Raw genomic sequence first — 22,097 nt, 5'->3', positions numbered from 1 at the left:
ATTCGGGGATTCATATTTTAATTACACTAATTAGAAATATAGATAGTCTGTACATATTTTGTAATAGAAGCTAATTTCCGTATGTAGTCCAAACAGTTCATTTCTATTTCATATATCAATTGATCAAGATAAAGAGTAATAATAATAAAGGTTGCACATATTTATTTGCTGGTCAGAAATCTCTGATGCTTGGTATTTTTCTTCAGTTTCTCCTGATAAGTTATTTATGTAGTTTTCCTCATTACCGGTTTGCACGTGAATGTATTGTGTCATGAATATGGTCTTATTTCTGTAGAATACATTTTTTTTCCACAAAACAGCCCTCATTTTAGTAATTTCTCTTACTGCAAAATAATAATCTTAAGCTTTTAGAAAAACAATACATAACATATTGCCATTAAAAGAACAATAATAATAGTTAAAATTGAACAATAGTACAGTTGTCCCCCCAAAAATCAGACACTACTAAAGGAGTAAAGACCATCCTTTGAATAACAGAATTCAAATTTGTCAAGCGTGAAAGATCAGGACCACACATGAAGTTCTGATTAAACTTATTTATTACTAGTCCTGCCTATGCACAGCTCAACTAATGGTTATTATTATCTTGGCATTAGATAAGGGTCAACAGAATTCAAGACGAGTTAAACATAGTCCATTTGTGGCTACATAGAGACTCTAGGCTGATTCCTCTTTTGACTCCTCCCCAAGGTTCTGCCATTTTTGTCCTACAATTAGATGGACATGTAGACTTGTAAACTGTGAGTGTGTATTAAAGGGAATGTTGAAGTATAGCTAGATTAGATTAGACTATACTATACTAGACTAGATTAGACTAGACTAGATTGGACTAGACTGATAAACTGTGAGTGTGTTTTAAAGAGAATGTTGAAGTATAGCTAGATTAGAATAAATGAAAAACTTATAATTAAAAAGATGGAAAACTTCCAAATAAATAGGAAGACTATTGGACTACCACATTGGAAGAGGCAGGCACATTCACAGATGATAGAATAAATGAGCACACATTCCAGTAGAGAGAGGTTCCCTGAAGATGGGCTCCAGCACAAGTCCAAAATCTCAGAAGACTAAACCTCTGGTCCCAGTGACTGATCCAGATTGGATCCTGCAGAATAAATGAGTTCTTAACATTCACTGCTTCAGACAGGAATTTAGTGCAGAGAGTGGTGAGGATGGCTGAAAAGATCATTGGTAGTTCCCTCCCTTCCACCCGGACATAGCACATAAGTGTCGCAAGATTGTGTGGGACACTCATATCCTCTTCACGATCTGTTTTCTTTTACCTTCTGGAAGGAGACTTCGTGGTATCTGAAGCAAAACATCCAAATTCAGTCACAGTTTTGTTCCGTACAGTATGAACCTTGTGAGCTCTAAAGCTTTCTCCTTCCGTTATGTATTCAAGATGGATAGTAATTAATATTTATATGTTATTTATATGTAAGGGTGTAGGTCTATATACATGTTATATATAGTATGTTTTAAATGTGTGTTATGTATGTGTACACTTTAAGAGCAAGCAACTGAATTTCATTTTTAATGTGTGCCATTGTGCCCACAGGAAAAAATGACAATAAAAGTTATCTAATCATCTAAACAAGGAACCGTGTTGGGAAGGGTCCAACACTTGAGTTATTCTTCTTGGGTGATGAATTGTAAGAAATTTTGCTTTTCAAAATAGATTTTGAAGGACGTTCATGGATTTGAAGAAGGGCAAATCAAGGAGACCAAATGTTCTTGTAAAAACATAGGGTATGAAAATGACATAGGCACCTTCTTCTGAGTCTTACTCATAGACACCCACATCCCTTTAACTCCAGATAAGGTCAAGTAATTTGATCGATCTGACTGGAATGCTTGGCTAATTATTAAAAGTCAAAGGTGGATATGGCTAGTAAATACATGATTCCAGGAAAGAGTTTGCATAGTTTTGATTGTGTAGAGCAGAGCATGCTGTAAAATGCCTATTGAATTCCTAGTAACTGGCTTACATGCCTAAGGCGGGACTAGAATTCGCCGTCTCCTGGCTTCTATCTGGTGCCTTAAACACTGAACTAAATACGGTTTTGGGGTTTTTTGAAGACTGCTAAATCTTTAAATTTTAAGATCTGCTATGGCAAAAGTTATATTTCCTACCACCATCAATCATCTAGATTTCAGTATGTCCATCAGGTAGCAATGGATTTTCACATTGAATGTCTAGGGCAGGGGTAGTCAACCTTGGCTCTTTTATGACTCATGGACTTCAACTCCCAGAATTCCTGAGCCAGCTAAGCTGGCTCAGGAATTCTGGGAATTGAAGTCCACGAATCATAAAAGAGCCAAGGTTGACTACCCCTGGTCTAGGGTCTAGTCTGCTCAGATGTCAGCATAGTATTTAAAATACCACAGTGCGGTATTTAAAATAAGCTGGAGTCCATGCAAAAAAAACTTTAAAGATAACCTCATTAGGATAATTAAGCATCTGTGCATGGAGGGGGTCCCCCTCTTCTTCCATATGTGGCAAGATTTATTAAGTTATCATTTCTTGTCATTCTTGAATATTTTTGCAGTGCAGCTTGTAGATGTCAGTTTGCCTGTAGGTAAACAAAAGAATCAGAGCAGATTTTGCTGGCAGACTGTGTATACATAATATGACACTACAAAAGGAGAACACGGAATGCCAGTCGAAACAGGAAAAACATACTAAGGTGTACAGAGAAATGAGAGCCATACCGGTGACTAAATAAACAATAGCTTATTTTAGCTTATTTGACTACCTCCTTTCATATTACAGAATTGTCCGGTATATTGCAGTATAATACTACAGTAATAGAGTAGTGTTAACTTTAAAATATCTAGGATTCAATTAAATGGTTTCTGCTGTAGCGGAAACCACTGGATCTTGATCTGTTTCTATTTCACTGTTTTTTAATTAGGACACAATGTCATCTTTGAAGAGGGATCTCTGGGAAAAATGGATCCACTTGGCTGTGTTTTGGATCCTAGTAATCTCTCATTTCATGCCTTTTGCTGTCTTTATTCCCATTGAATTAAGCTTATTTACTGCCCTTGGTTTTGGGGTAACCAGATACGATTGAGGGAAGATTTTATTCAAGGAAATATTTTCATTATAGTTTTCTGCAGTGAACAGGTGCTCTCCTAAGAGCCATTATGGAACAAATAAATTCCATAATGTAAAATAAATTTATATTTGACTCTGTGAGTGGTTAGGTTAGCATGATTAGCTAATCTCTTTTTGATCTTGGTTCATGATATTAGGGGATCTTTAATGCAATAATTATCTTCATAGAGATTCAAAGTTGGTGAAAACTATTGAATCCAGCTTTCTTAGGTATCTAATTGCCATCGAAAAGTTTACTAATTTTACTTGGCTGACAAATAGTTGCCAGTGTTGGTGGTTAAGCTAGGTAGAATGTTCTTGAGGCATAAACTCTTTTTCTCTGTGTGTGTTTGTGTCTCTACACATACATACATACATACGTATGTTCATTCTCCTCTGTTCTCTTCCTGGGATGAATTCCAAGCCAGCAAAAGGCAAACTGAATTAATGTAGCAGTGACATATGCCATCAAAAAGTGTTTGCATTCCTTAGCAAAACTCCAGTTTCCTCATCCTTTAAAAAAACATGGGCATTTTTACAAAAAAAAAAAACCCATACAGGATGTTTTTGCTTCTGAACTGCCTTTATTTAAAAAATGAAAACTAAAAGAACTAGGCTTTGATTACTGTGCAAAGTTGTTGGGATGCAGAGAAATAGAAATATGCAGGCTTTTCTATATATTTTATGCATTGTTTTTAACATTCTACAACAGGCTGCTTTTTTTAAAAAAATATTTTTATTTTATTCAAATACAAATAATACAAACAATACATATAAGTCTAAATAAAAAAACAGTATAAAAATACAAATACTACAGTGCACCCACCCCCTTGGAGACCATTTTTATTACCTATATTTCTTCTCATATAACAACTAACAATATACAATATATTTCAACTGTGCCCTTATCCCCTCCAAAACAGGCTGCTTTTTTATAAGTTTGTCAGTGATGGACCCATGTTGGGAGCAATTTCTCCAGTATTTTTTTATATATACTTTGTTATAATATTTCTATGCATGCTAAAATATTTCAGATTTTAGAAAAGCAATTGTCACCTATGTCCACCAATATAAATGTCTTGTTAAGTTTCTCTCTGCTTTTCTTTCAAGATACATGTTTATGGTGTGTGTGTGTATAGCCAGATAGAGATAGAAATATATACCTAGAAAGAGTTAAGCCTGGTTTCTAAATTGCAATGGACATATGGAATATCTGGGGATGCTCCATCTGGAATGCTAGCAAGCAACTTGGGTAACTGTTCCCCACTCTTCTCAATGATGAACCTATCACAGCTGAGACCTACAGGCCAAGGACTTCACATCCAGGTGTAAAGAGAAGCTCCCTCCATACATATATGCTCCACCATGTTTGCAAAAGAACATCACACATAAATTTGAGTGTAGCAATGCTTCCGCTTTTGCTGCTGATACTGAAAAATGGGTAACATGCTTTCCTGATGTTTTGAAGGATAAGACACATGGAAATGGCAGTAGAAGGCCTCAAGAACAATGAAAACATCTGTTAATGGCCTCTGAAAACAGGGAGGCAGTGGGGTTTCTCTCATCTAAAGAAACCCTCTCTTGATTTGACATTATACATAACCTACCATCTTTTCTTTTTAAAGGAAAGATAATGGAAAAAGTGGTTGGACTACCTGGGATGGAGGTTATTTTGTTCCTTTTTATTCAGCATTGAATAGAGGAAATGCAGGTTTTCTGGTCCTATTTGAGCTATCAGTGGCATTTGATATCATTGCCCCTGGTATCCCACTGAAGCATCTATGAAGTATGGGTGATAGGCCATTGTAGTGGTTCCACTCCTTGGCTGGGTGGTTCCAGTTTATAAGCCTAGGAAATGAGTGATCAGACTCTTGACCATTGCTATATATGATGCCATAAGATTTTACTCTTTCCCCAATTTTTAACATTAATGTGAAACTACTGGGGCAAGTCATGAATGGGTTTCAAGAGGGGTGTCATCAGTATTAAAGATAATCAGTTATATATCTCCAATCTACATCAGGCAACAAATGCAACAGAGGTCCTTACTTGATGTCCCGAGGCAGTAAGAGGACAGATGAAACAAAACTAGTTAATATTGAATCCCAACAACATGGAGTTGCTATTGTCAAGGAACTAGTTGGAGTCCTTTATACAGATTATTAGTGGAGAGTCATTCCCCCTGAAAGAGCATGTCTGTGATTTGTGGATTTCATGGATTTACAAACTCTACTAGACTGTCAGGTAGAGTATGAAATCAGGAGAGCTTTTGTCTTACTGTGGCTGGTCTACCAACTGTGGTCTGTTTAAGTTAGACTAGGAGACCCTAGTAAAAGTTACTCACATTATTACAGATTTGGACTATTGCACTGAACTCTACTCAAGGCTGCTTTGAGTGTGATCAAAGACATGGTGCTGGTGGGAGAAGACTGCTGAATATTCTTCAAATGGAATCTGTTCTTCATGTTCGTTGAACTCAGAAGAGTTGTTGTGATCACCTCTACTGAGGATGTGAAAAAAAGCCACAACCAGGTTTTTTTTTTCACAACTAGCCTCTTCCTTCTAAAACAATGTCCTGTCTTAAAGAGTGGTCTTTGTCCTTCTGACTTCTAAATGTCCATTACAGTTCTCAATGTAACAAAAAATTGGGTTTTTCAGCAAACGTTTGTAGATTGATATTTTTGGCATGAAGATTGTTTTACACTAGGTTTAATGAAGGGTTTTCCATTTATTGTTTTAAATTATTTGCTGATATTAATAACTTGGAATTAATGAAAGAGATCAGGATACAAATGTTTTGTGTAAATAAATAAGTAGCTTGTAGTTACAAACTGTTAATATAGGTCTTCGTTGCCACCTAATGTGAATCCAGGGACTTAGGTGAAGTACATACATACATACATACATACATACATACATACATACATACATACAAACAAATAAATAAATGTCTTTAAAATGAGAGTACTCTAAACTTACAGTGTTTTGTTTCCATCACATGGAATATTTAAGGCTATTTTTTAAATGTAGAGATTTTATTCATTCTTAATCATTTAAACTCAGCTACTTAGCAGAAGGTAGAAACATATTGAGTGGATCATAAATTTCCAACACTGTTCTCCTACTCATCCATATTTAAAACATATATTTCATTCTACTCAGTGAAATGAATGAATGTATTTATAACAGTAAGACATTTGAAAGCTTGAATGGCAATATTGCTACGTTTTTATATTTCAAAACCCATAAAAGATTTATTATAAATTCATAAAATCGTATTTTTTAAAACTTATCATAGCCTTAATCAAAATGGCTCTTTTTAATGATTGGATAAATTTCTGTAATGATGATGTAAACCACCCAGAGTCATTTAGGTGCGATGGGCAGTATAAAAAATTAATAATAATTCTATGACTAAGGAATATAAACTCACCCAAGTCTGATATCTTCTAGGTGTTTTAGAATGAATTTGCATTGATCTCAAACAGTGCAGCTAACAAGAAGGGAATATACAGCAAAACATTTGGAGTGTATTGTAATATCTATTTCTGGTCTACTCTTCCTTAAGGTGTCTTCATATTTTTACCTGCTGGGACATTTAAGAAAATTATCAGTAATTAAGTTTCAAGTTGTATTGCTTTGAACCAGATGTTGTCTTTACTTTGTGCAAATAAACAGAGTACATTACAAACACCAGTCTGTGGTACAGATGATAAATAGACCTTTGGGAATGACTAACGTAATTATAAAGTGAACAAACTGTGGACTGACTTGAATGATAGAAATAAAGCTAAAGATCATGGTAATTATATTTGGCAGACCCTTCACAATGGTTTGCCTACCATTATTCAAATCATGCCTCTATCCCCATAAAACATTACTTAATCCTTTAATCTGCAGGGCTTTTTAAGACATCACATCCTCCATTATTAGGTATTGTCTGCTAATGGTTAATCTCTTCTTCATTTGTCTCTTCCATACTCTAATCATCCTCTCATCAAATCCTGTTCTCTGGCATTTTTGTATTGCTGTATTGGCTATCTTTTTAAACTTAGGGCATGTTTATAGCAGAATGTTTCTTACTAAATCAAACCCACAAGATCTTCTGACTTCAGAAACCATTTGTAATTTTTAACTGAATGTTGTCTACTTTCATGATTTTTTGTAGTATTTGCTTATTCTGCCTAGGTTTTCTTTTAACTGATTTTAATGTTGTGTTAGTTTTAAATATTGTCTACTCCGAGTAACAGTCACAAGATTTTTATTATTATAACATTTCCAGCAGATGACAATGTTGTTATCTGTTTCTGCTCTCTCTGTATTTCCTTCCTTTCATAAATGGACAACTATGTTTCTCTAAGATTTGCTGCTGTTTGAAAACAAAATAGAAAATGTAAGTAGCCAAGGAATAGGATTGCACAATAGAATTAACTAGAGTTTCAAAAAAAAAAAAGTTTCATATGTAGGTAAAGCTGTGTAAATTTAAGAGAGTGACATGGGTATCTTGATTTAAGGTAAAGTCCAACTGAGCCCATGGCTCATGATTTTGTGTTGTATGCATTCCAATGGGTATGAAGAGGCTTATTTAGTATATGTGTTGCATTATACAGTAACAGTTGTTTTTAACATAAAATGTGCTCTTGTACCTTATTGATTCTCCAGGTAAAATTAAACTTGATTTGGGGGTTCTGCATTTCAGACTGCAAAATTAATCTTCAAATTTACTTCACTGTCATACTAGCGAAGAGGATCGCAAAAGTGATTGCTGTGGATATTGCTGTCCTTCTGCTTGTTCTCATGCTTTCCTCTTTTACTGTTTCTTTATTATGTTCTAGTGGAGTGAAAAGAGGGTTTGTCCTAGAACTGAGGTTGGTTGATTAAATACCAGGTCATTTTATCAACTTGTTAGCAAATGTGGGCAGGAGGCTGCGTTTTCGCATCAGGTGCCCCAGCTGAAATTATTATGCCCTGTCTTGTAAATTACATTCATGTTCTCCCCATGTTCCCTGTGTTATCCATTTCAAAGGATAAACATTGCAAGCCACCAAATGTCATATTAACATTCAATGTGATGCTTACCTATCAAGGTTATGTTAAACTGGAATATAAGCTGATCTTAAGATATGCATAAATCAGTATATATAATATATAAAGTTTCTTATCTTCAAAAAGATGCCTTGTTGGCTGAAAACACCAAGATATTAAGCAGTACATTTGTTTTGGCAAAACCAATTGATTCAATGAGGCTGGAGGAGAAAGCCCATTGATTAAAAGTATATACTTTTCTCCTAGTTCCTGCAGTTTTCTTGGCAATATTTCCAGATGTGGCTTGTCCTTGCCTTCTTTCTAAAGCTGTAAGAGAAGGACTAACCAAGATCACCAACTGTAGTAAAAATGGTTGTAAAATCAGATACGTTCATGTGTTAACTTGCTTTACAATTGCTTCGACTTAAACCAGAAACTCCAGTCCCAATTGTGGTTGTGAGTCAAAGACTCCCTGTATGTTTGTTTGTTTAAGTACAAAATGTTGACTTCAGTCCTTCTGCTAACAAATCTAAGACATTCCAATTGCACTGAAGGACAGTTTATACAAAAGAGTGTTACATTTTTATCCATGCCAAGAACTGTAGGAATGAGTCATAGGCAGCAATGCCTTTCTGTCAGTGAAATGTTACAACCAGTGACTCAAATCCTTCCCACTTGCAAAATTTTGAAAAGCCCCTTTGGAGCAGGCCACCAAAAACCTCCAATCCAGGCATATTTAGCAATTGTTGGAAATGTAGACAAAATCCAGGCACTTATTACCATCTTTGGTGGGCATGCCCCAAAGCCAAAAGATTCTGGTCAAGAATACACATATGGTTAGAGAAAATGACACAAACAAAATGTAGATTTTAAGCCAGAATTATTTTTGCTAGGCATAATAGTAGGAAATTATGAGAAAGAATGTATATATCTAATTTTACATATATTAACTGCAGCGAGAATTGTACTTGCTCAACATTGGAAAAATGAAGATTTATCAACAGAGGAAGAGTTAATTTAAAAAAATTGAGATTGTGCAGAAATGGATAGATTGAAAACTGAAAATGAAAGAGAAAGAAGATTCAGTATATTTTAGGACATGGGATAGTTTTTATCAATGACTAGAAAAATGAGGTAGAGAGAAAGGAATTTAACATGTATTAGTAAGTTAAATGTTGGAACCCAGACAATATGTTGCTGATAAAATATTAAGCGTTTATGATTATAAAAAAATTGTATATATGTATATGTGTGTATATATATATATATGTGTGTAGGTCTTTGGTTGTTCGGGTTTTCTCCCGCATAAAATTGGAAGTGTCTTGGCGACGTTTCGACGAAGTCCCATTCGTCATCTTCAGGCTGGTGTTTTCAGCTTCGTGCTTCGAGCAGCAATGTGTGGTCTTAGCTGTTTCTTCCTTTTAACTGCCAGTGGGGGTATGAACTGATTGGGTGGGAGCTTGGCTGTGTTCTGATTGGGTGGAGGTGTGTTCTGATTGGTTAGGGGCTTGGCTGTGCTCTGATTGGCTGGGGGGTTGGCTGTGCTCTGATTGGCTGGGGGGTGGCTGTGCTCTGATTGGCTGGGGGAGTGTTCTGTTTGGTTGTGCTCAGGTTAGTCTGAGTTGCAGAGGGGTTTAAGATTTTGGGCTGCCTTGCTATTTTTTGGCTTCACGTTCGTGGTCGTGCCTCATCTTCATGGAGGGTGTCAGTTTGCTTCATGTATGGATTGGAGGGGTTTAAAGTGGCTAATGATGCAGCTGGTCTGGCTTCTGGTTTGTGGTTGTGCCTCATCATCGGTGTGGCTTTGGGTTTGTTTTTTGCGTGGATGTGTGGTGGTGACATCCTGTGTGGTTTTTGTGAGTGTGGGTCTGGTATCATTTTTTGTGTTAGGGAGTCGTTTGTCAATAAGGGCGGGTTTCCAAATGGCTGGTAGGCGGGAGGTATCATCTCGCTTGTTCATGCTCTGTGGGCGTTTTTCTATCTCGATGGCTTCTCTGATTATTCTGTTATTAAACATATATATATATATATATATATGTTTTCTGAGGTTTTCGCGGGTGTTTGTATGTAGGTCTTTGGTTGTTCGGGTTTTCTCCCGCGTAAAATTGGAAGTGTCTTGGCGACGTTTCGACGAAGTCCCATTCATCACCTTCAGGCTGGTGCTTTCAGCTTCGTGCTTCGAGGAGCAATGTGTGATCATAGCTGTATCTTCCTTTTAATTGCCAGTGGGGATATGAACTGATTGGGTGAGAGCTTGGCTGTGTTCTGATTGGGTGGAGGTGTGTTCTGATTGGTTAGGAGCTTGGCTGTGCTCTGATTGGATGGGGGGGTTGGCTGTGCTCTGATTGACTGGGGGAGTGTTCTGTTTGGGTGGGGGCTTTGTTGTGCTCAGGTTAGTCTGAGTTGCAGGGAAATTTGATATGGTGAGTTGTGTTGCTGTTGTTTGGCTTTGCATTCGTGGTCGTGCCAGGTATCAATCAGAGAAGCCATCGAGATACACCCACACAGCATGAATAAATGAGATGATACCTCCCACCTACCAGCCATTTGGAAACCCGCCTGATTGATAAACGAGTCCCTAACACAAAGAATGACAGAAGACCCACACTCACAAAAATCACACAGGATGTCACCACCACACATCCATGCAAAAAACAAACCCAAACCCACACCGATGATGAGGCATGACCACAAACCAGAAGCCAGACCACAGCTGCATCATTAGCCACTTTAAACCCCTCCAATCCATACATGAAGCAAACTGACACCCACCATGAAGATGAGGCACGACCGTGAATGCAAAGCCAAACAACAGCAACACAGCTCACCATATCAAATCTCCCTGCAACTCAGACTAACCTGAGCACAACAAAGCCCCCACCCAAACAGAACCTCCCCCATCCAATCAGAGCACAGCCAACCCCCCATCCAATCAGAGCACAGCCAACCCCCCATCCAATCAGAACACATCTCTACCCAATCAGAACACAGCCAAGCTCTCACCCAATCAGTTCATACCCCCACTGGCAGTTAAAAGGAAGAAACAGCTACGATCACACATTGCTCCTAGAAGCACGAAGCCGAAAACACCAGCCTGAAGATGTCGAATGAGACTTCATCGAAACGTTGCCAAGACACTTCCAATTTTACGGGAGAAAACCTGAATAACCAAAGACCTACAGAATATATATATTCTGAGGTTTTTGCGGGTGTTTGTATGTAGGTCTTTGGTTGTTCGGGTTTTCTCCTGCGTAAAATTGGAAGTGTCTTGGCGACGTTTCGACAAAGTCCCATTCGTCATCTTCAGGCTGGTGTTTTCAGCTTCGTGCTTCCAGGAGCCATGTGTTGTCTTAGCTGTTTCTTCCTTTTAACTGCCAGTGGGGGTATGAACTGATTGGGTGGGAGCTTGGCTGTGTTCTGATTGGGTGGAGGTGTGTTCTGATTGGCTGTGGGGTTGGCTGTGCTCTGATTGGTTGGGGGGGTTGGCTGTGCTCTGATTGGATGGGGGAGTGTTCTGTTTGGTTGTGCTCAGGTTAGTCTGAGTTGCAGGGGGGTTTAAGATGGTGGGCTGCCTTGCTATTTTTTGGCTTTGCGTTCGTGGTCGTGCCTCATCTTCATGGAGGGTGTCAGTTTGCTTCATGTATGGATTGGAGGGATTTAAAGTGGCTAATGATGCAGCTGTGGTCTGGCTTCTGGTTTGTGGTCATGCCTCATCATCAGTGTGGCTTTGGGTTTGCTTTTTGCGTGGATGTGTGGTGGTGACATCCTGTGTGGTTTTTGTGAGTGTGGGTCTGGTGTCATTTTTTGTGTTAGGGAGCCGTTTGTCAGTAAGGGTGGGTTTCCAAATGGCTGGTAGGCAGGAGGTATCATCTCGCTTGTTCATGCTGTGTAGGCGTTTTTCTATCTCGTTTTTCTATCTACATCGAGATAGAAAAATGCCCACACAGCATGAACAAGCAAGATGATACCTCCCACCTACCAGCCATTTGGAAACCCACCCTTACTGACAAAGGGCTCCCTAACACAAAAAATGACACCAGACCCACACTCACAAAAACCACACAGGATGTCACCACCACACATCCACGCAAAAAGCAAACCCAAAGCCACACCGATGATGAGGCACGACCACAAGCCAGAAGCCAGACCACAGCTGCATCATTAGCCACTTTAAACCCCTCCAATCCATACATGAAGCAAACTGACACCCTCCATGAAGATGAGGCACGACCACGAACGCAAAGCCAAAAAATAGCAAGGCAGCCCACCATCTTAAACCCCCCTGCAACTCAGACTAACCTGAGCACAACCAAACAGAACACTCCCCCATCCAATCAAAGCACAGCCAACCCCCCATCCAATCAGAGCACAGCCAACCCCACAGCCAATCAGAGCACAGCCAACCCCACAGCCAATCAGAACACACCTCCACCCAATCAGAACACAGCCAAGCTCCCACCCAATCAGTTCATACCCCCACTGGCAGTTAAAAGGAAGAAACAGCTAAGACCACACATTGCTCCTGGAAGCACGAAGCTGAAAACACCAGCCTGAAGATGACGAATGGGACTTTGTCGAAACGTCGCCAAGACACTTCCAATTTTACACGGGTGAAAACCCGAACAACCAAAGATAGATAGATAGATAGATAGATAGATAGATAGATAGATAGATAGATATAAACCTCCAGAACAGGGACAGTTTTCTCAAACTGGAGGAGTTTTCAGTAAAACATGCAGTTACACCTCATAATGTCTCTGCCTGTTTTTCAGTGAGGTTTGAAAAATTTGTGTTCACCATAAATTCCGCTTTTTACAGAATATTCATCTGAACATTTTGCAACCTCTCTTTGATCTGTAGAACAAAGTAGATATTTTAAAAGCCATCTATCGTCTTTTTTGCCTGTGTTGGTTTAAGGATATATCCTCACTCAAAAGAAAATAAATCTGTGGGAATTCCTCACTGAATGGATTCCGGCTTTGCTGGGCTGCACTGCATAGCCAGTTCAGCTTCACTTCTGTGCAAGGAATAGAATGGCAATAAGTTAGTGTTTTTTACCTCTAAAAATTACTTATCACAGTTTGTCCATAATGACCTATTTTATTGTTGCTGTTTGCTTTATTGTACAGCAGACAAGAATATTTCCAGCATGACCAACAGACCCACTCGTGGCAAAATGGAATGGATCATTCCTCTCATTGTGGTCTCAGCCTTGACATTTGTGTGCCTAATCCTTCTTATTGCTGTGCTAGTTTACTGGAGGTGAGCCTTTCTAAATAATTTCAACTATATTATGGTAAATGTTTTTGTGACTTTATTCCCTCTGGACGATTTCCTATTTTGTCATGAGGAGAAAAAAAAAACTTTGACAATCAGCTATTTATTTCCAGCTCAACAATTTTATGTCATGAAAATGATGCAGAAGAAAGGCATGTCCTTTGTATGTAAAGGACTCCAATATCAAGAAATTCTGAGGAAGTCCTCCATTATCTGAGACCATGGACCAGTGATTCCAGATCTTGCCTCTTGGATCTGTTAGGCTTCAGCTTCGATCACTGCTGAGTAACAGTCAGTGGGTTACAGGAGCTGGGACTCAACAGTATGGGAGAAAAAAACATTTTAATGCTGCATCTAGTTGAGATTAGATGAATGGTCCAAGGTATCTGGGATCACTGTGAACTATGTTGGCTTTCATTTCATAAGATGATATTATCTACAACAATTGTTCTCAGCCTGTGGTCCATTGACCCCTGGGGGGCCACGAAGGCTTGAAGAAATGTTATGATTTAAATCTTGAGTTAGGTCTTGGTGGTCTGTGATCATTATCCATGGCCACAAAAGCTATTTAAAGGAGGTCCATGATGAAGAAAAGGATGAGAACCACTGATCTTCAGCAACAATCATAAGTGGTTTACTCCAGAATAAATCCCAGGTGAGATAGCTTTTTAGTTGTTTGCAATTGATCTTTGACTATATCACTGAACAATGTAAGAAGTATTGAATGTATTATTACATTGGTAACCATCAGTTAAAAAAAAATAAAATATGAGCATTTTAAAACATATACACAACTATCACCCCCTTAATGAGCTTCCATGAACAGAAATAGCAGGACAGTCCTCCATGGGCATAAAAACACAAATGCATCATCACACACACATACACATGCCACACACCTCTTATTCAGATACCATGGATTTTTATTAAGTTGACTAAAACTAAATGTGATGATTTTAAGACTGAAAAAAGTGGGAGAAGGTATTTAGAACAAAGCAAGAAATAAACAATATAGGTAATGTTAAGGAAAATGTTGATTTGGGTTAAGGTTTCTGCTTCCTTTCTGATCTGATTGCATCATTTCTCACACATATCTGTCACAGTCCATAAGATCAAATCTAGTGGTTAAGGCACCAGTCTAGAAATCACAAGACGGTGAGTTCTAGTCCCATCTTAGGCATCAAATCCAACTATGTGATTTTGGGCCATTCTCTCTCAGCCAAACTAACACCACATGGTTATTCTTGTGGGGAAAAGAGGAGGATAAGAAAGGAGAATTAGGTATGTTCACCACCCTGAGTTATTTTTAAAAATAAAGGCAGGATAAAACATAATTTAAAAATGGTTGCATCCAAATGCCCAGTCATATTCAGAAATACAAGAACAAGCTTCTATCGACCTCTTTTTTTGTATCTTCTCCTCTCCTCTGATTCAGCCATTTCCTTTAGCTGCAGTTTGCCATGATACCCAAACATCCAACCAATGTTATATCTTGACTAGTATCTACTGAAGTTAGGTTTAGTCTAAAATTAGAAGCAGAAGCTTCTGATCTCATGGTGTCTCCAGAAAAGAGGTGAAGATGAGTGTATGAGCTTAAACACTGCAGCACTTCTTGTAACCCTCACTCATGTCTGAATATCATGCCTGAATAGTCGTTGATATTTGGTATATGTGCATTAGCCCAGAGGATAAATGGCAGTCATCTCAAGGCACTCAGAGATAAATGGTAAGTGTACAAGAATCTATTCTAACAAAGTTCACTCTGCTTCATGTTGATGTTTATATTTTTGATTACATCAGGCTGTGATTTACCTCGCGGGCCTGGTTTTTCTTTGGTTTCCTTTTCATTCTAGTAAGCATTTACTTTAAATGATGGGGTTTTTTTATAGTTCTGTGGACTTATTCTCATGAGCTGCTCAGAGTTGCTTTTTAAGGCCACACAGATCTTTTAAATGAATAAATATTTATTTACTCATACTATTTTAGACTTGAGTTAGGTCAAAGGCAAAAATATGACATAAAAGGCAACATGTAAAGTGATGAAGGTGAGTTGAGGGGAACATTTTTCTTCTCAAAAGGAAGCACACCGTCAAGAGGATAATTGTAAACAAGAACAGTTCTTGGTGTGGATATAACTGGGAGATAAATATGGATAGGTACATTATTATTACCATTAAGCTCACTGTCCTCATCTGTCCAATAGCCAGCTATATGGGTAGATTCTAAATAAATTTAAAACACTAAATTTTTAAAGAGAAATAAAAGCTATTTAATCTTCAAATCAGTAGCAAATGATTAATAAATAAATGGTCAATCCAGGTACCAATAGAATCTATACTTTTTGGGAATTAACATGCTGTGTCCCCCAAGTATCTCCCGTATTACTGATGATTCCCAACTTACCTGAAAACATTATGTAACCAAAACTGTGGTTTGATGACCAGCAACGTGAAAAATAGCAATTAATTGTAAAGATTCATCTAGTGTTCATAAAAATTACAAAGAGAAGCAAGATGGCATAAAATGCTTCTCCCGTTACTGGGGTTCTCCTGATCTTCCCTGTTTCTTTTTCTTTTGACTATTTGTGCTCCATTCTATCTTCAATCTAACTAGTTGAACAAAAAGTAACCAAGATAATACAGGTGGTCCTTGACTTACAAACGCAATTGGGACCAGAATTTCCTTGACTAAACAAAGGGGCTTTTAAGCAAGTTGCGTCTGATTTTATGGCCCTTTTTGCCATGGTTGTTAAGAAAATCACTGCAGTTGTTAAATGAAACACATTGTCAGTAAGCAAATATGGCATCCCCCGTTGACTTTGCTTGTTGGAAGCCGGCTGGCAAGGTTGCAAGTGGCAATCACATGAGCCCAGAATGCTGCAATGCCATAAATACATACCAGGTGTCAAGCACCTGAATTTTGATCATGTGACCATGGGAATGCTATAGTGATCATTTGTACAAGGACCAGTTGTAGGTCACTTTTTTCAGTACCATTATAACTTCAAATGTTGCTAAATGAGCGGTTGTAAATCAAGGACTACCTGTAGGCAGAGGCAAGCTTCTATATTCCCCACACCTACCACTCGTCTCCCGTTTGCTGCCTGAATGAGTTACTGGGTGGTATCAACCTGGCTTCATCAACAGTTCTATGAGTTATAAACACATGATACGTGTTTTTTGAAGTCATGTCAGAAGCACTGAGGGGCTTCCGGGTTGAAAGGATTAGTGACATCACCGTTGCCCGGAGGACGCTGAGTTGGGGGCTCCTTTCATGTTCCCTGCAGGAGCTGGAGTGAAGGACAGGAGCTCAACCCTGCCCCACAGCAGCACTCGGGTCTTGAACGCAGGCTTGCTAGCCTCCATCCCAGCGTCCTAACCACATGAGCCACAGTATTCCTATGACATGTGTTAGAGAACCTGAAAACGTAATTGCCTGTCTTTGTTATTTGAAACATGGTGCTTTTGATTTCTAAGAGTTTTGTCCACTTGGATATGATCTTGTGCTTTCCTGCAGAATATTTGCTTGCTGTTTTACTCTTGTTCATCATACACACAGTAATACTAGTTATTTTGAATGATACATATTTACATACATATTTACTTCCCTGCAGGAAACAATGTTCTCCTTTCCCTTTCCCTTTCCTTCCTTTGCTTTGCTGGAAGCTTCTGAAATGGGACTCCTAGAAAGTTCCATCTAAACTTAATCTACCTCATTCCCCCACCAAATATGACTACCATTGGGTTATAATTACACACCATTGCAGTGATTAATATTAAAAAATAAAAATTTTTCCTTGTTTTCTTTTTTAATTGTGTATGCTGCAGCTCCAACCCAGTTGATATTGTTGTACCAACTGCTGTCTTATTTTCCTTTTGGAATGCCTGATCATTTTAGAGACAAGAGATCTGAGTCTTTTATTTCATTTCAATTCTTCATAGTTATTATTTGGAATATTAGTTGGAAAATTGCAGTTGTGCACTCTGGAACAGGAGAGGACTTGTCCTTTGTGTGACATCCTTTCAGATATTTGAACATTATTATCCTATCACACATCCATCTTCTCTTCTGAAGGCTAAACATGCCCACCTCTTTCCATTTTGCTTTATAGAAACTTGTTGCTACTCTAATGATCACTGCAGTGGTTTCCAATTTGTCTGAGTGTGGTACTCTAAATTGGATACAAGATTGGAGAGGCAGCATGATCAATGCACCACAAAATTGCTTCTAAAATTTGTAAACTATACTTCTGTTGATGCAACCTATCAACAGAATTGGTTTTCATTCAGTGACTATTAGAGCTGGCCGGGTGGGTAACAGGCAGCATCATTATAGCAGCATTCCTACTGTGTGGTCCACAACTCTATATATGTAATCTTTATTCGAGGTGTTTTTGTTTCCAATAGATTGTTGTGAGATCTTATTTATCAAATTTCTTTGCCGACCATCTTGCTGTTCAGGTGACTCTCAACATGCAAAGCAACTTAGGCCAGCAATATATAATCATGTAGATATCGCAAACTGTGATCCTAGAAACCAAAAGTTTCCCATTAATATCATGATCACTGTATGCTGAAGAAGTATAACTGGGAAGATTCTTTTGATTGTCACTTGAAACAAAATACCAAGATCTTATGTCTTAGATTGGTATTTCTATGTATCTTTAAAACATCAAGGAGGGAATAAAAATGCTGGTTCACACATTTGGGGAAGCTGTTGGATGAGGTCAACTTGAAAGCATGGAGTCAAGTATCATCAATATGCAAAACGTTGTGCATCTTGACCCTAAGCCAATCTAGTGACACTTTCAAGATACTGTTGCAGTGCCTGAAGGTTGTTGGGGTCTGAATATAGAGAAGATAGGCTTAAACTCATCTCTAAGTGGTAAATGCCATGGCATTAAGTGAACTTATGGTTCATTATGGGCGTGATTTTATAAAAAACTGGAAGTAAATGTCATAAAACCGTCATAAAACATAGTCACATGACCGTAGGATGCTGCAAATGAATGTCAATGCAACCCAAAGTGCTGTCACATGACTATGGGAGTGGGGAAGAAGCTATCGGACCTTCAAATATGGGTCATAGCTACCCCTTGGAGAGGTCTGTCATAACTTCAGATGGCCATTAAGTGAGGAGTTATGAGCCAATAATTACCAGGTTGCACTAAACATTATGCTCAATAATAAACTCTGGGCCACAGACCAGAAAAGCTAAGTTCACACAACATGCTAAGCCTAATTCAAATGAAATACATTACTGTTTAGAATGGTATATTTCTGTACATGTGCAAGACTGTCACTGCAAACTTATTTTTAGAGACAAAGTCAACTTGGTTTCCTTGCTTTAGTTACATTTTTTTTTAGTAGGAGTTCTTTCTAAACAAGAGTTTGACTCAGTTGGGAGAGGGGGGCAGAAGTATAAAAATAGGAAGAGGCAATTAACATTTTAGTTTTCAGACAACAGCAACTCTTAAATGGAAAATAAATTACAGCCACTCCTGACTTCCAGCGAGGAAGGAAATTAATTCACATTTCCAGCGACAAAGGTTTCTGATTTGCACCCCTGCCTGGTTAGTGCAAATCGTCTTTTCATTATTCCAGCCCATCAAGCCTGATATCTGAGACTGTACTATTCCATTATATATTTTACTCATTGGTGTGTTTAGGTTCCCAAGGGAGTGTGCTTAGCTTCAGTATAGCCATTACTTTAAAGAAAGAATCAAGCCAGTCAGTAGGCGTTATTAGATGTTAGTAATGGCTTTTAAGAAACATACGGGTATGCTTCCCTCTGTGGTGTTACAACAAACTTCACGAAGTACAAGGCAGGCTGCTTTGGAGGGAATTCTAGCAATTCAGCCTATGTGGTAACATCTTGTAGCTGGGTTATTTCCATCCTCCTTTCCACTTGTACTAAAAGGGGAGTTAAGACCGTAACTGAGCCTGGAATTACAGTCTTAAGTCATGCCGGTTGTTAAGCAGATCATCCCATGAATGCACCCAATTTTACAACCTTTTCCACAGCAGTTGTTGAGCAAACTCATTAGTTGTAAAGCAAATGCTAGGTTCCTTAAGTGAACATTGTGGCCATTAAGTGAGTATAAGGACCCACCTCAGCTAACCACCCAAGAAATCAGAACTCTTGAAACAGGCATTGTCTCAAAAGGAAACTTTTATTAGGGGTTAGTGACGGTAGGGAAGTCAAGGCAAGATCTGGGGAAAACCCCATTTGAACATTATAATTAAACCAGCAATATTCCGTCTCCCACCAAAGTCATAATGTCCATTTGAAATCCAGCCAATCTACAGGTGGCATGATGTGCAGGTAACTGGCACAGTTGGCGCATCTCAAGGTCTTCTCCAGCTTTTGTTTCTCTGTAACCATCTTCCTGATAAGGGAGACACATTCCTTTCTCAAGTGGATAGAGGTGGAAGAAGGAAAGCAGAAAGCAAAAGTTATCCCAAGCGAAAGCAAATATTCCCCCCTTCCCCAAACCAAATGGCAGCCCCCAAAGCAAAGCATAAAAAGATATATATGGAAGGGAGACAATAACAATTTGTGGACCTGATAGTGAGCCCATTGTCTGCAATGAGTGGTTTTTGCATTTTGTGGGAAACTGCCAACAGCCATAAACACATGCCGATTGGCAAGCACACAAAATGTGATCATTGACCATGAGGAGAGGTGTAGCCATCAGAACTTCAAATCTGTAGCCATCAGAACTTCAACCAGTCATAAGTCGAGGAGTACTTGTGTTGTGGAAATTAATGACTTCACCAATAGCCTACTTCACAAGGCTGTTTTCAGACTTAAAGAAACATTCTCTTGAAAGCCTTTTAAACATGTTGTAATAATTAATAATAATTTTTGTTAGGGAAGAGATTCAAGAATAGGAATGTCATATGTAGTATGCTGGCATTGTTTAGTTGTTATAGAAACTGACTCGTGGCTAAATTAGCCCTGACATGCTACTTCATGTTTTTTTGCACAGAGCCACTCAAGTGTCTTTTAAATTTGTTACTCTCCCTCCCCATTACCAAAAGGTTGCTTCAAAAGATAGCAGTGCAAGGATTGAGTGCTACCTATAAGACATTTTCATTACAATATCAAGTCAGAAAATAAGATGCAAGTACTGTAACATATCCATAAGGAAAATGGATGAAACAGTCTGAACATAAACAACCAGTATAAGAGTAACTTCTTAGAAGTGTGTGTGAAAAAAATGTTTTTAATTGCTGGTGATATTCTTCAGAGCTGAGGCAACAGCAGCCAAGGCCAGGAAGTGTCAGTTTTGTAGAAAAACATGGGAACTGAATTTCTTAAAGCTTATCCAATTACTTAAGAGTATCATTTTTAAAATAGGCAAGACCCTGTTCTTATCAAACTCTCTAGATTAAAAAAAACAAACCAATCAACCCATACTATGCAACTCATCTTGTTGTTGTTAGTTGCGAAGTTGTGTCCGACCCATCGCGACCCCATGGACAATATTCCTCCAGGTCTTCCTGTCCTCTACCATCTTCTGGAGTCCATTTAAGCTCATTCCTACTGCTTCAGTGACTCCATCCAGCCACCTCATTCTCTGTCGTCCCTTTCTTCTATTGCCCTCAATCTTGCCCAGCATTAGGCTCTTCTCCAGTGAGTCCTTCTTTCTCATTAGATAGCCAAAGTACTTAAGTTTCAACTTCAGGATCTGGCCTTCTAAAGAGCAGTCTGGGTTGATCTCCTCTAGGACTGACCGGTTTGATTGGCTTGCAGTCCAGGGGACTCGCAGGAGTCTTCTTTAGTACCATAGTTCAAAGGCCTCAATTCTTTGGCACTCAGCCTTTCTTATGGTCCAACTTTCACAGCCATACATTGCAACTGGGAAAACTATGGCCTTGACTATACGTACTTTTGTTGGCAGGGTGACGTCTCTGCTTTTTAGTATGCTAAAAAGTACCAATGGTACCCATGGACAGTACCAAAAGGCAACTCATCTACAGTTTCCCAAATGTATTCCAAGTCCATGTCTTATGCATTGTGGAGATGTATTCTATAGAATAGCAGACTTTATAGGTGCTGCAAAGGAAATAATCTGAAATAAAGTTCTCCAGAAGCCTATTGACTGATGTTCTGAAAACACCCTCAGGCTTTGTGCTAAGCACATGGGGAGAGAGCTGACTCTCAGCATTTGTGTCACAGAGTAATATTATGCTCTGGGTTTATGGATTTCTTCAGAGGAGAGAAGCACACTCCCTTGTTTGCTTGTTTATTTATTAATTTTTTTATGACCCCCACATCTCACTGATACTCCAGTTAGCTTTACAAGTAGTCCTCAACTTACAATAGTTCATTTAGTGACTGTTCAAAGTTACAATGGCACTGAAAAAAGCAATTTATGACTGTTCTCATGCTTACAACCGTTGCAGCATCCCCTTGGTTAAGTGATCAAAATTCTTTTTTTATAATGTTTTATTGATTTTCTAATTTTACATTTGAGTATTTAAAAAGCAACGTGGCAGCTGAGTTAATCGATAATTCAATGAAATACAAGTATCTTTACTACATATCTCAAACGACCACATTAAATATTTCCCCTCTTTTCCCCTTAGTATTTACTGTCTCATGTTTAAACTAATACAATTCTTATTATATCAATTAAATAAAAATAACATTCTTACATTTATCAATA

At 38.4% G+C, this 22,097-nt stretch overlaps 1 protein-coding gene across 4 annotated transcripts in view; it reads left to right on the top strand.

Annotated features, from left to right (window-relative positions):
* PTPRG (protein tyrosine phosphatase receptor type G) overlaps window positions 1–22,097 on the top strand; it is a 780,345-nt gene that overhangs the window by 676,031 nt on the left and 82,217 nt on the right. For 3 of the 4 annotated variants that reach the window (XM_039326608.1, XM_039326606.1, XM_039326609.1), the window contains one exon: window positions 13,276–13,408. In XM_039326608.1, the coding sequence (XP_039182542.1) occupies window positions 13,276–13,408 (133 nt within the window). The remainder of the gene's footprint in view (window positions 1–13,275; window positions 13,409–22,097) is intronic. The other variant, XM_039326607.1, reaches the window with a different exon arrangement.

The sequence above is a fragment of the Crotalus tigris genome, unplaced genomic scaffold (genome assembly GCF_016545835.1).
Source record: "Crotalus tigris isolate CLP2741 ecotype Arizona unplaced genomic scaffold, ASM1654583v1 scf7180000024342.5246164, whole genome shotgun sequence".
Lineage (NCBI taxonomy): Eukaryota > Metazoa > Chordata > Lepidosauria > Squamata > Viperidae > Crotalus > Crotalus tigris.
This window is presented reverse-complemented; position numbering and strand designations above follow the sequence as displayed.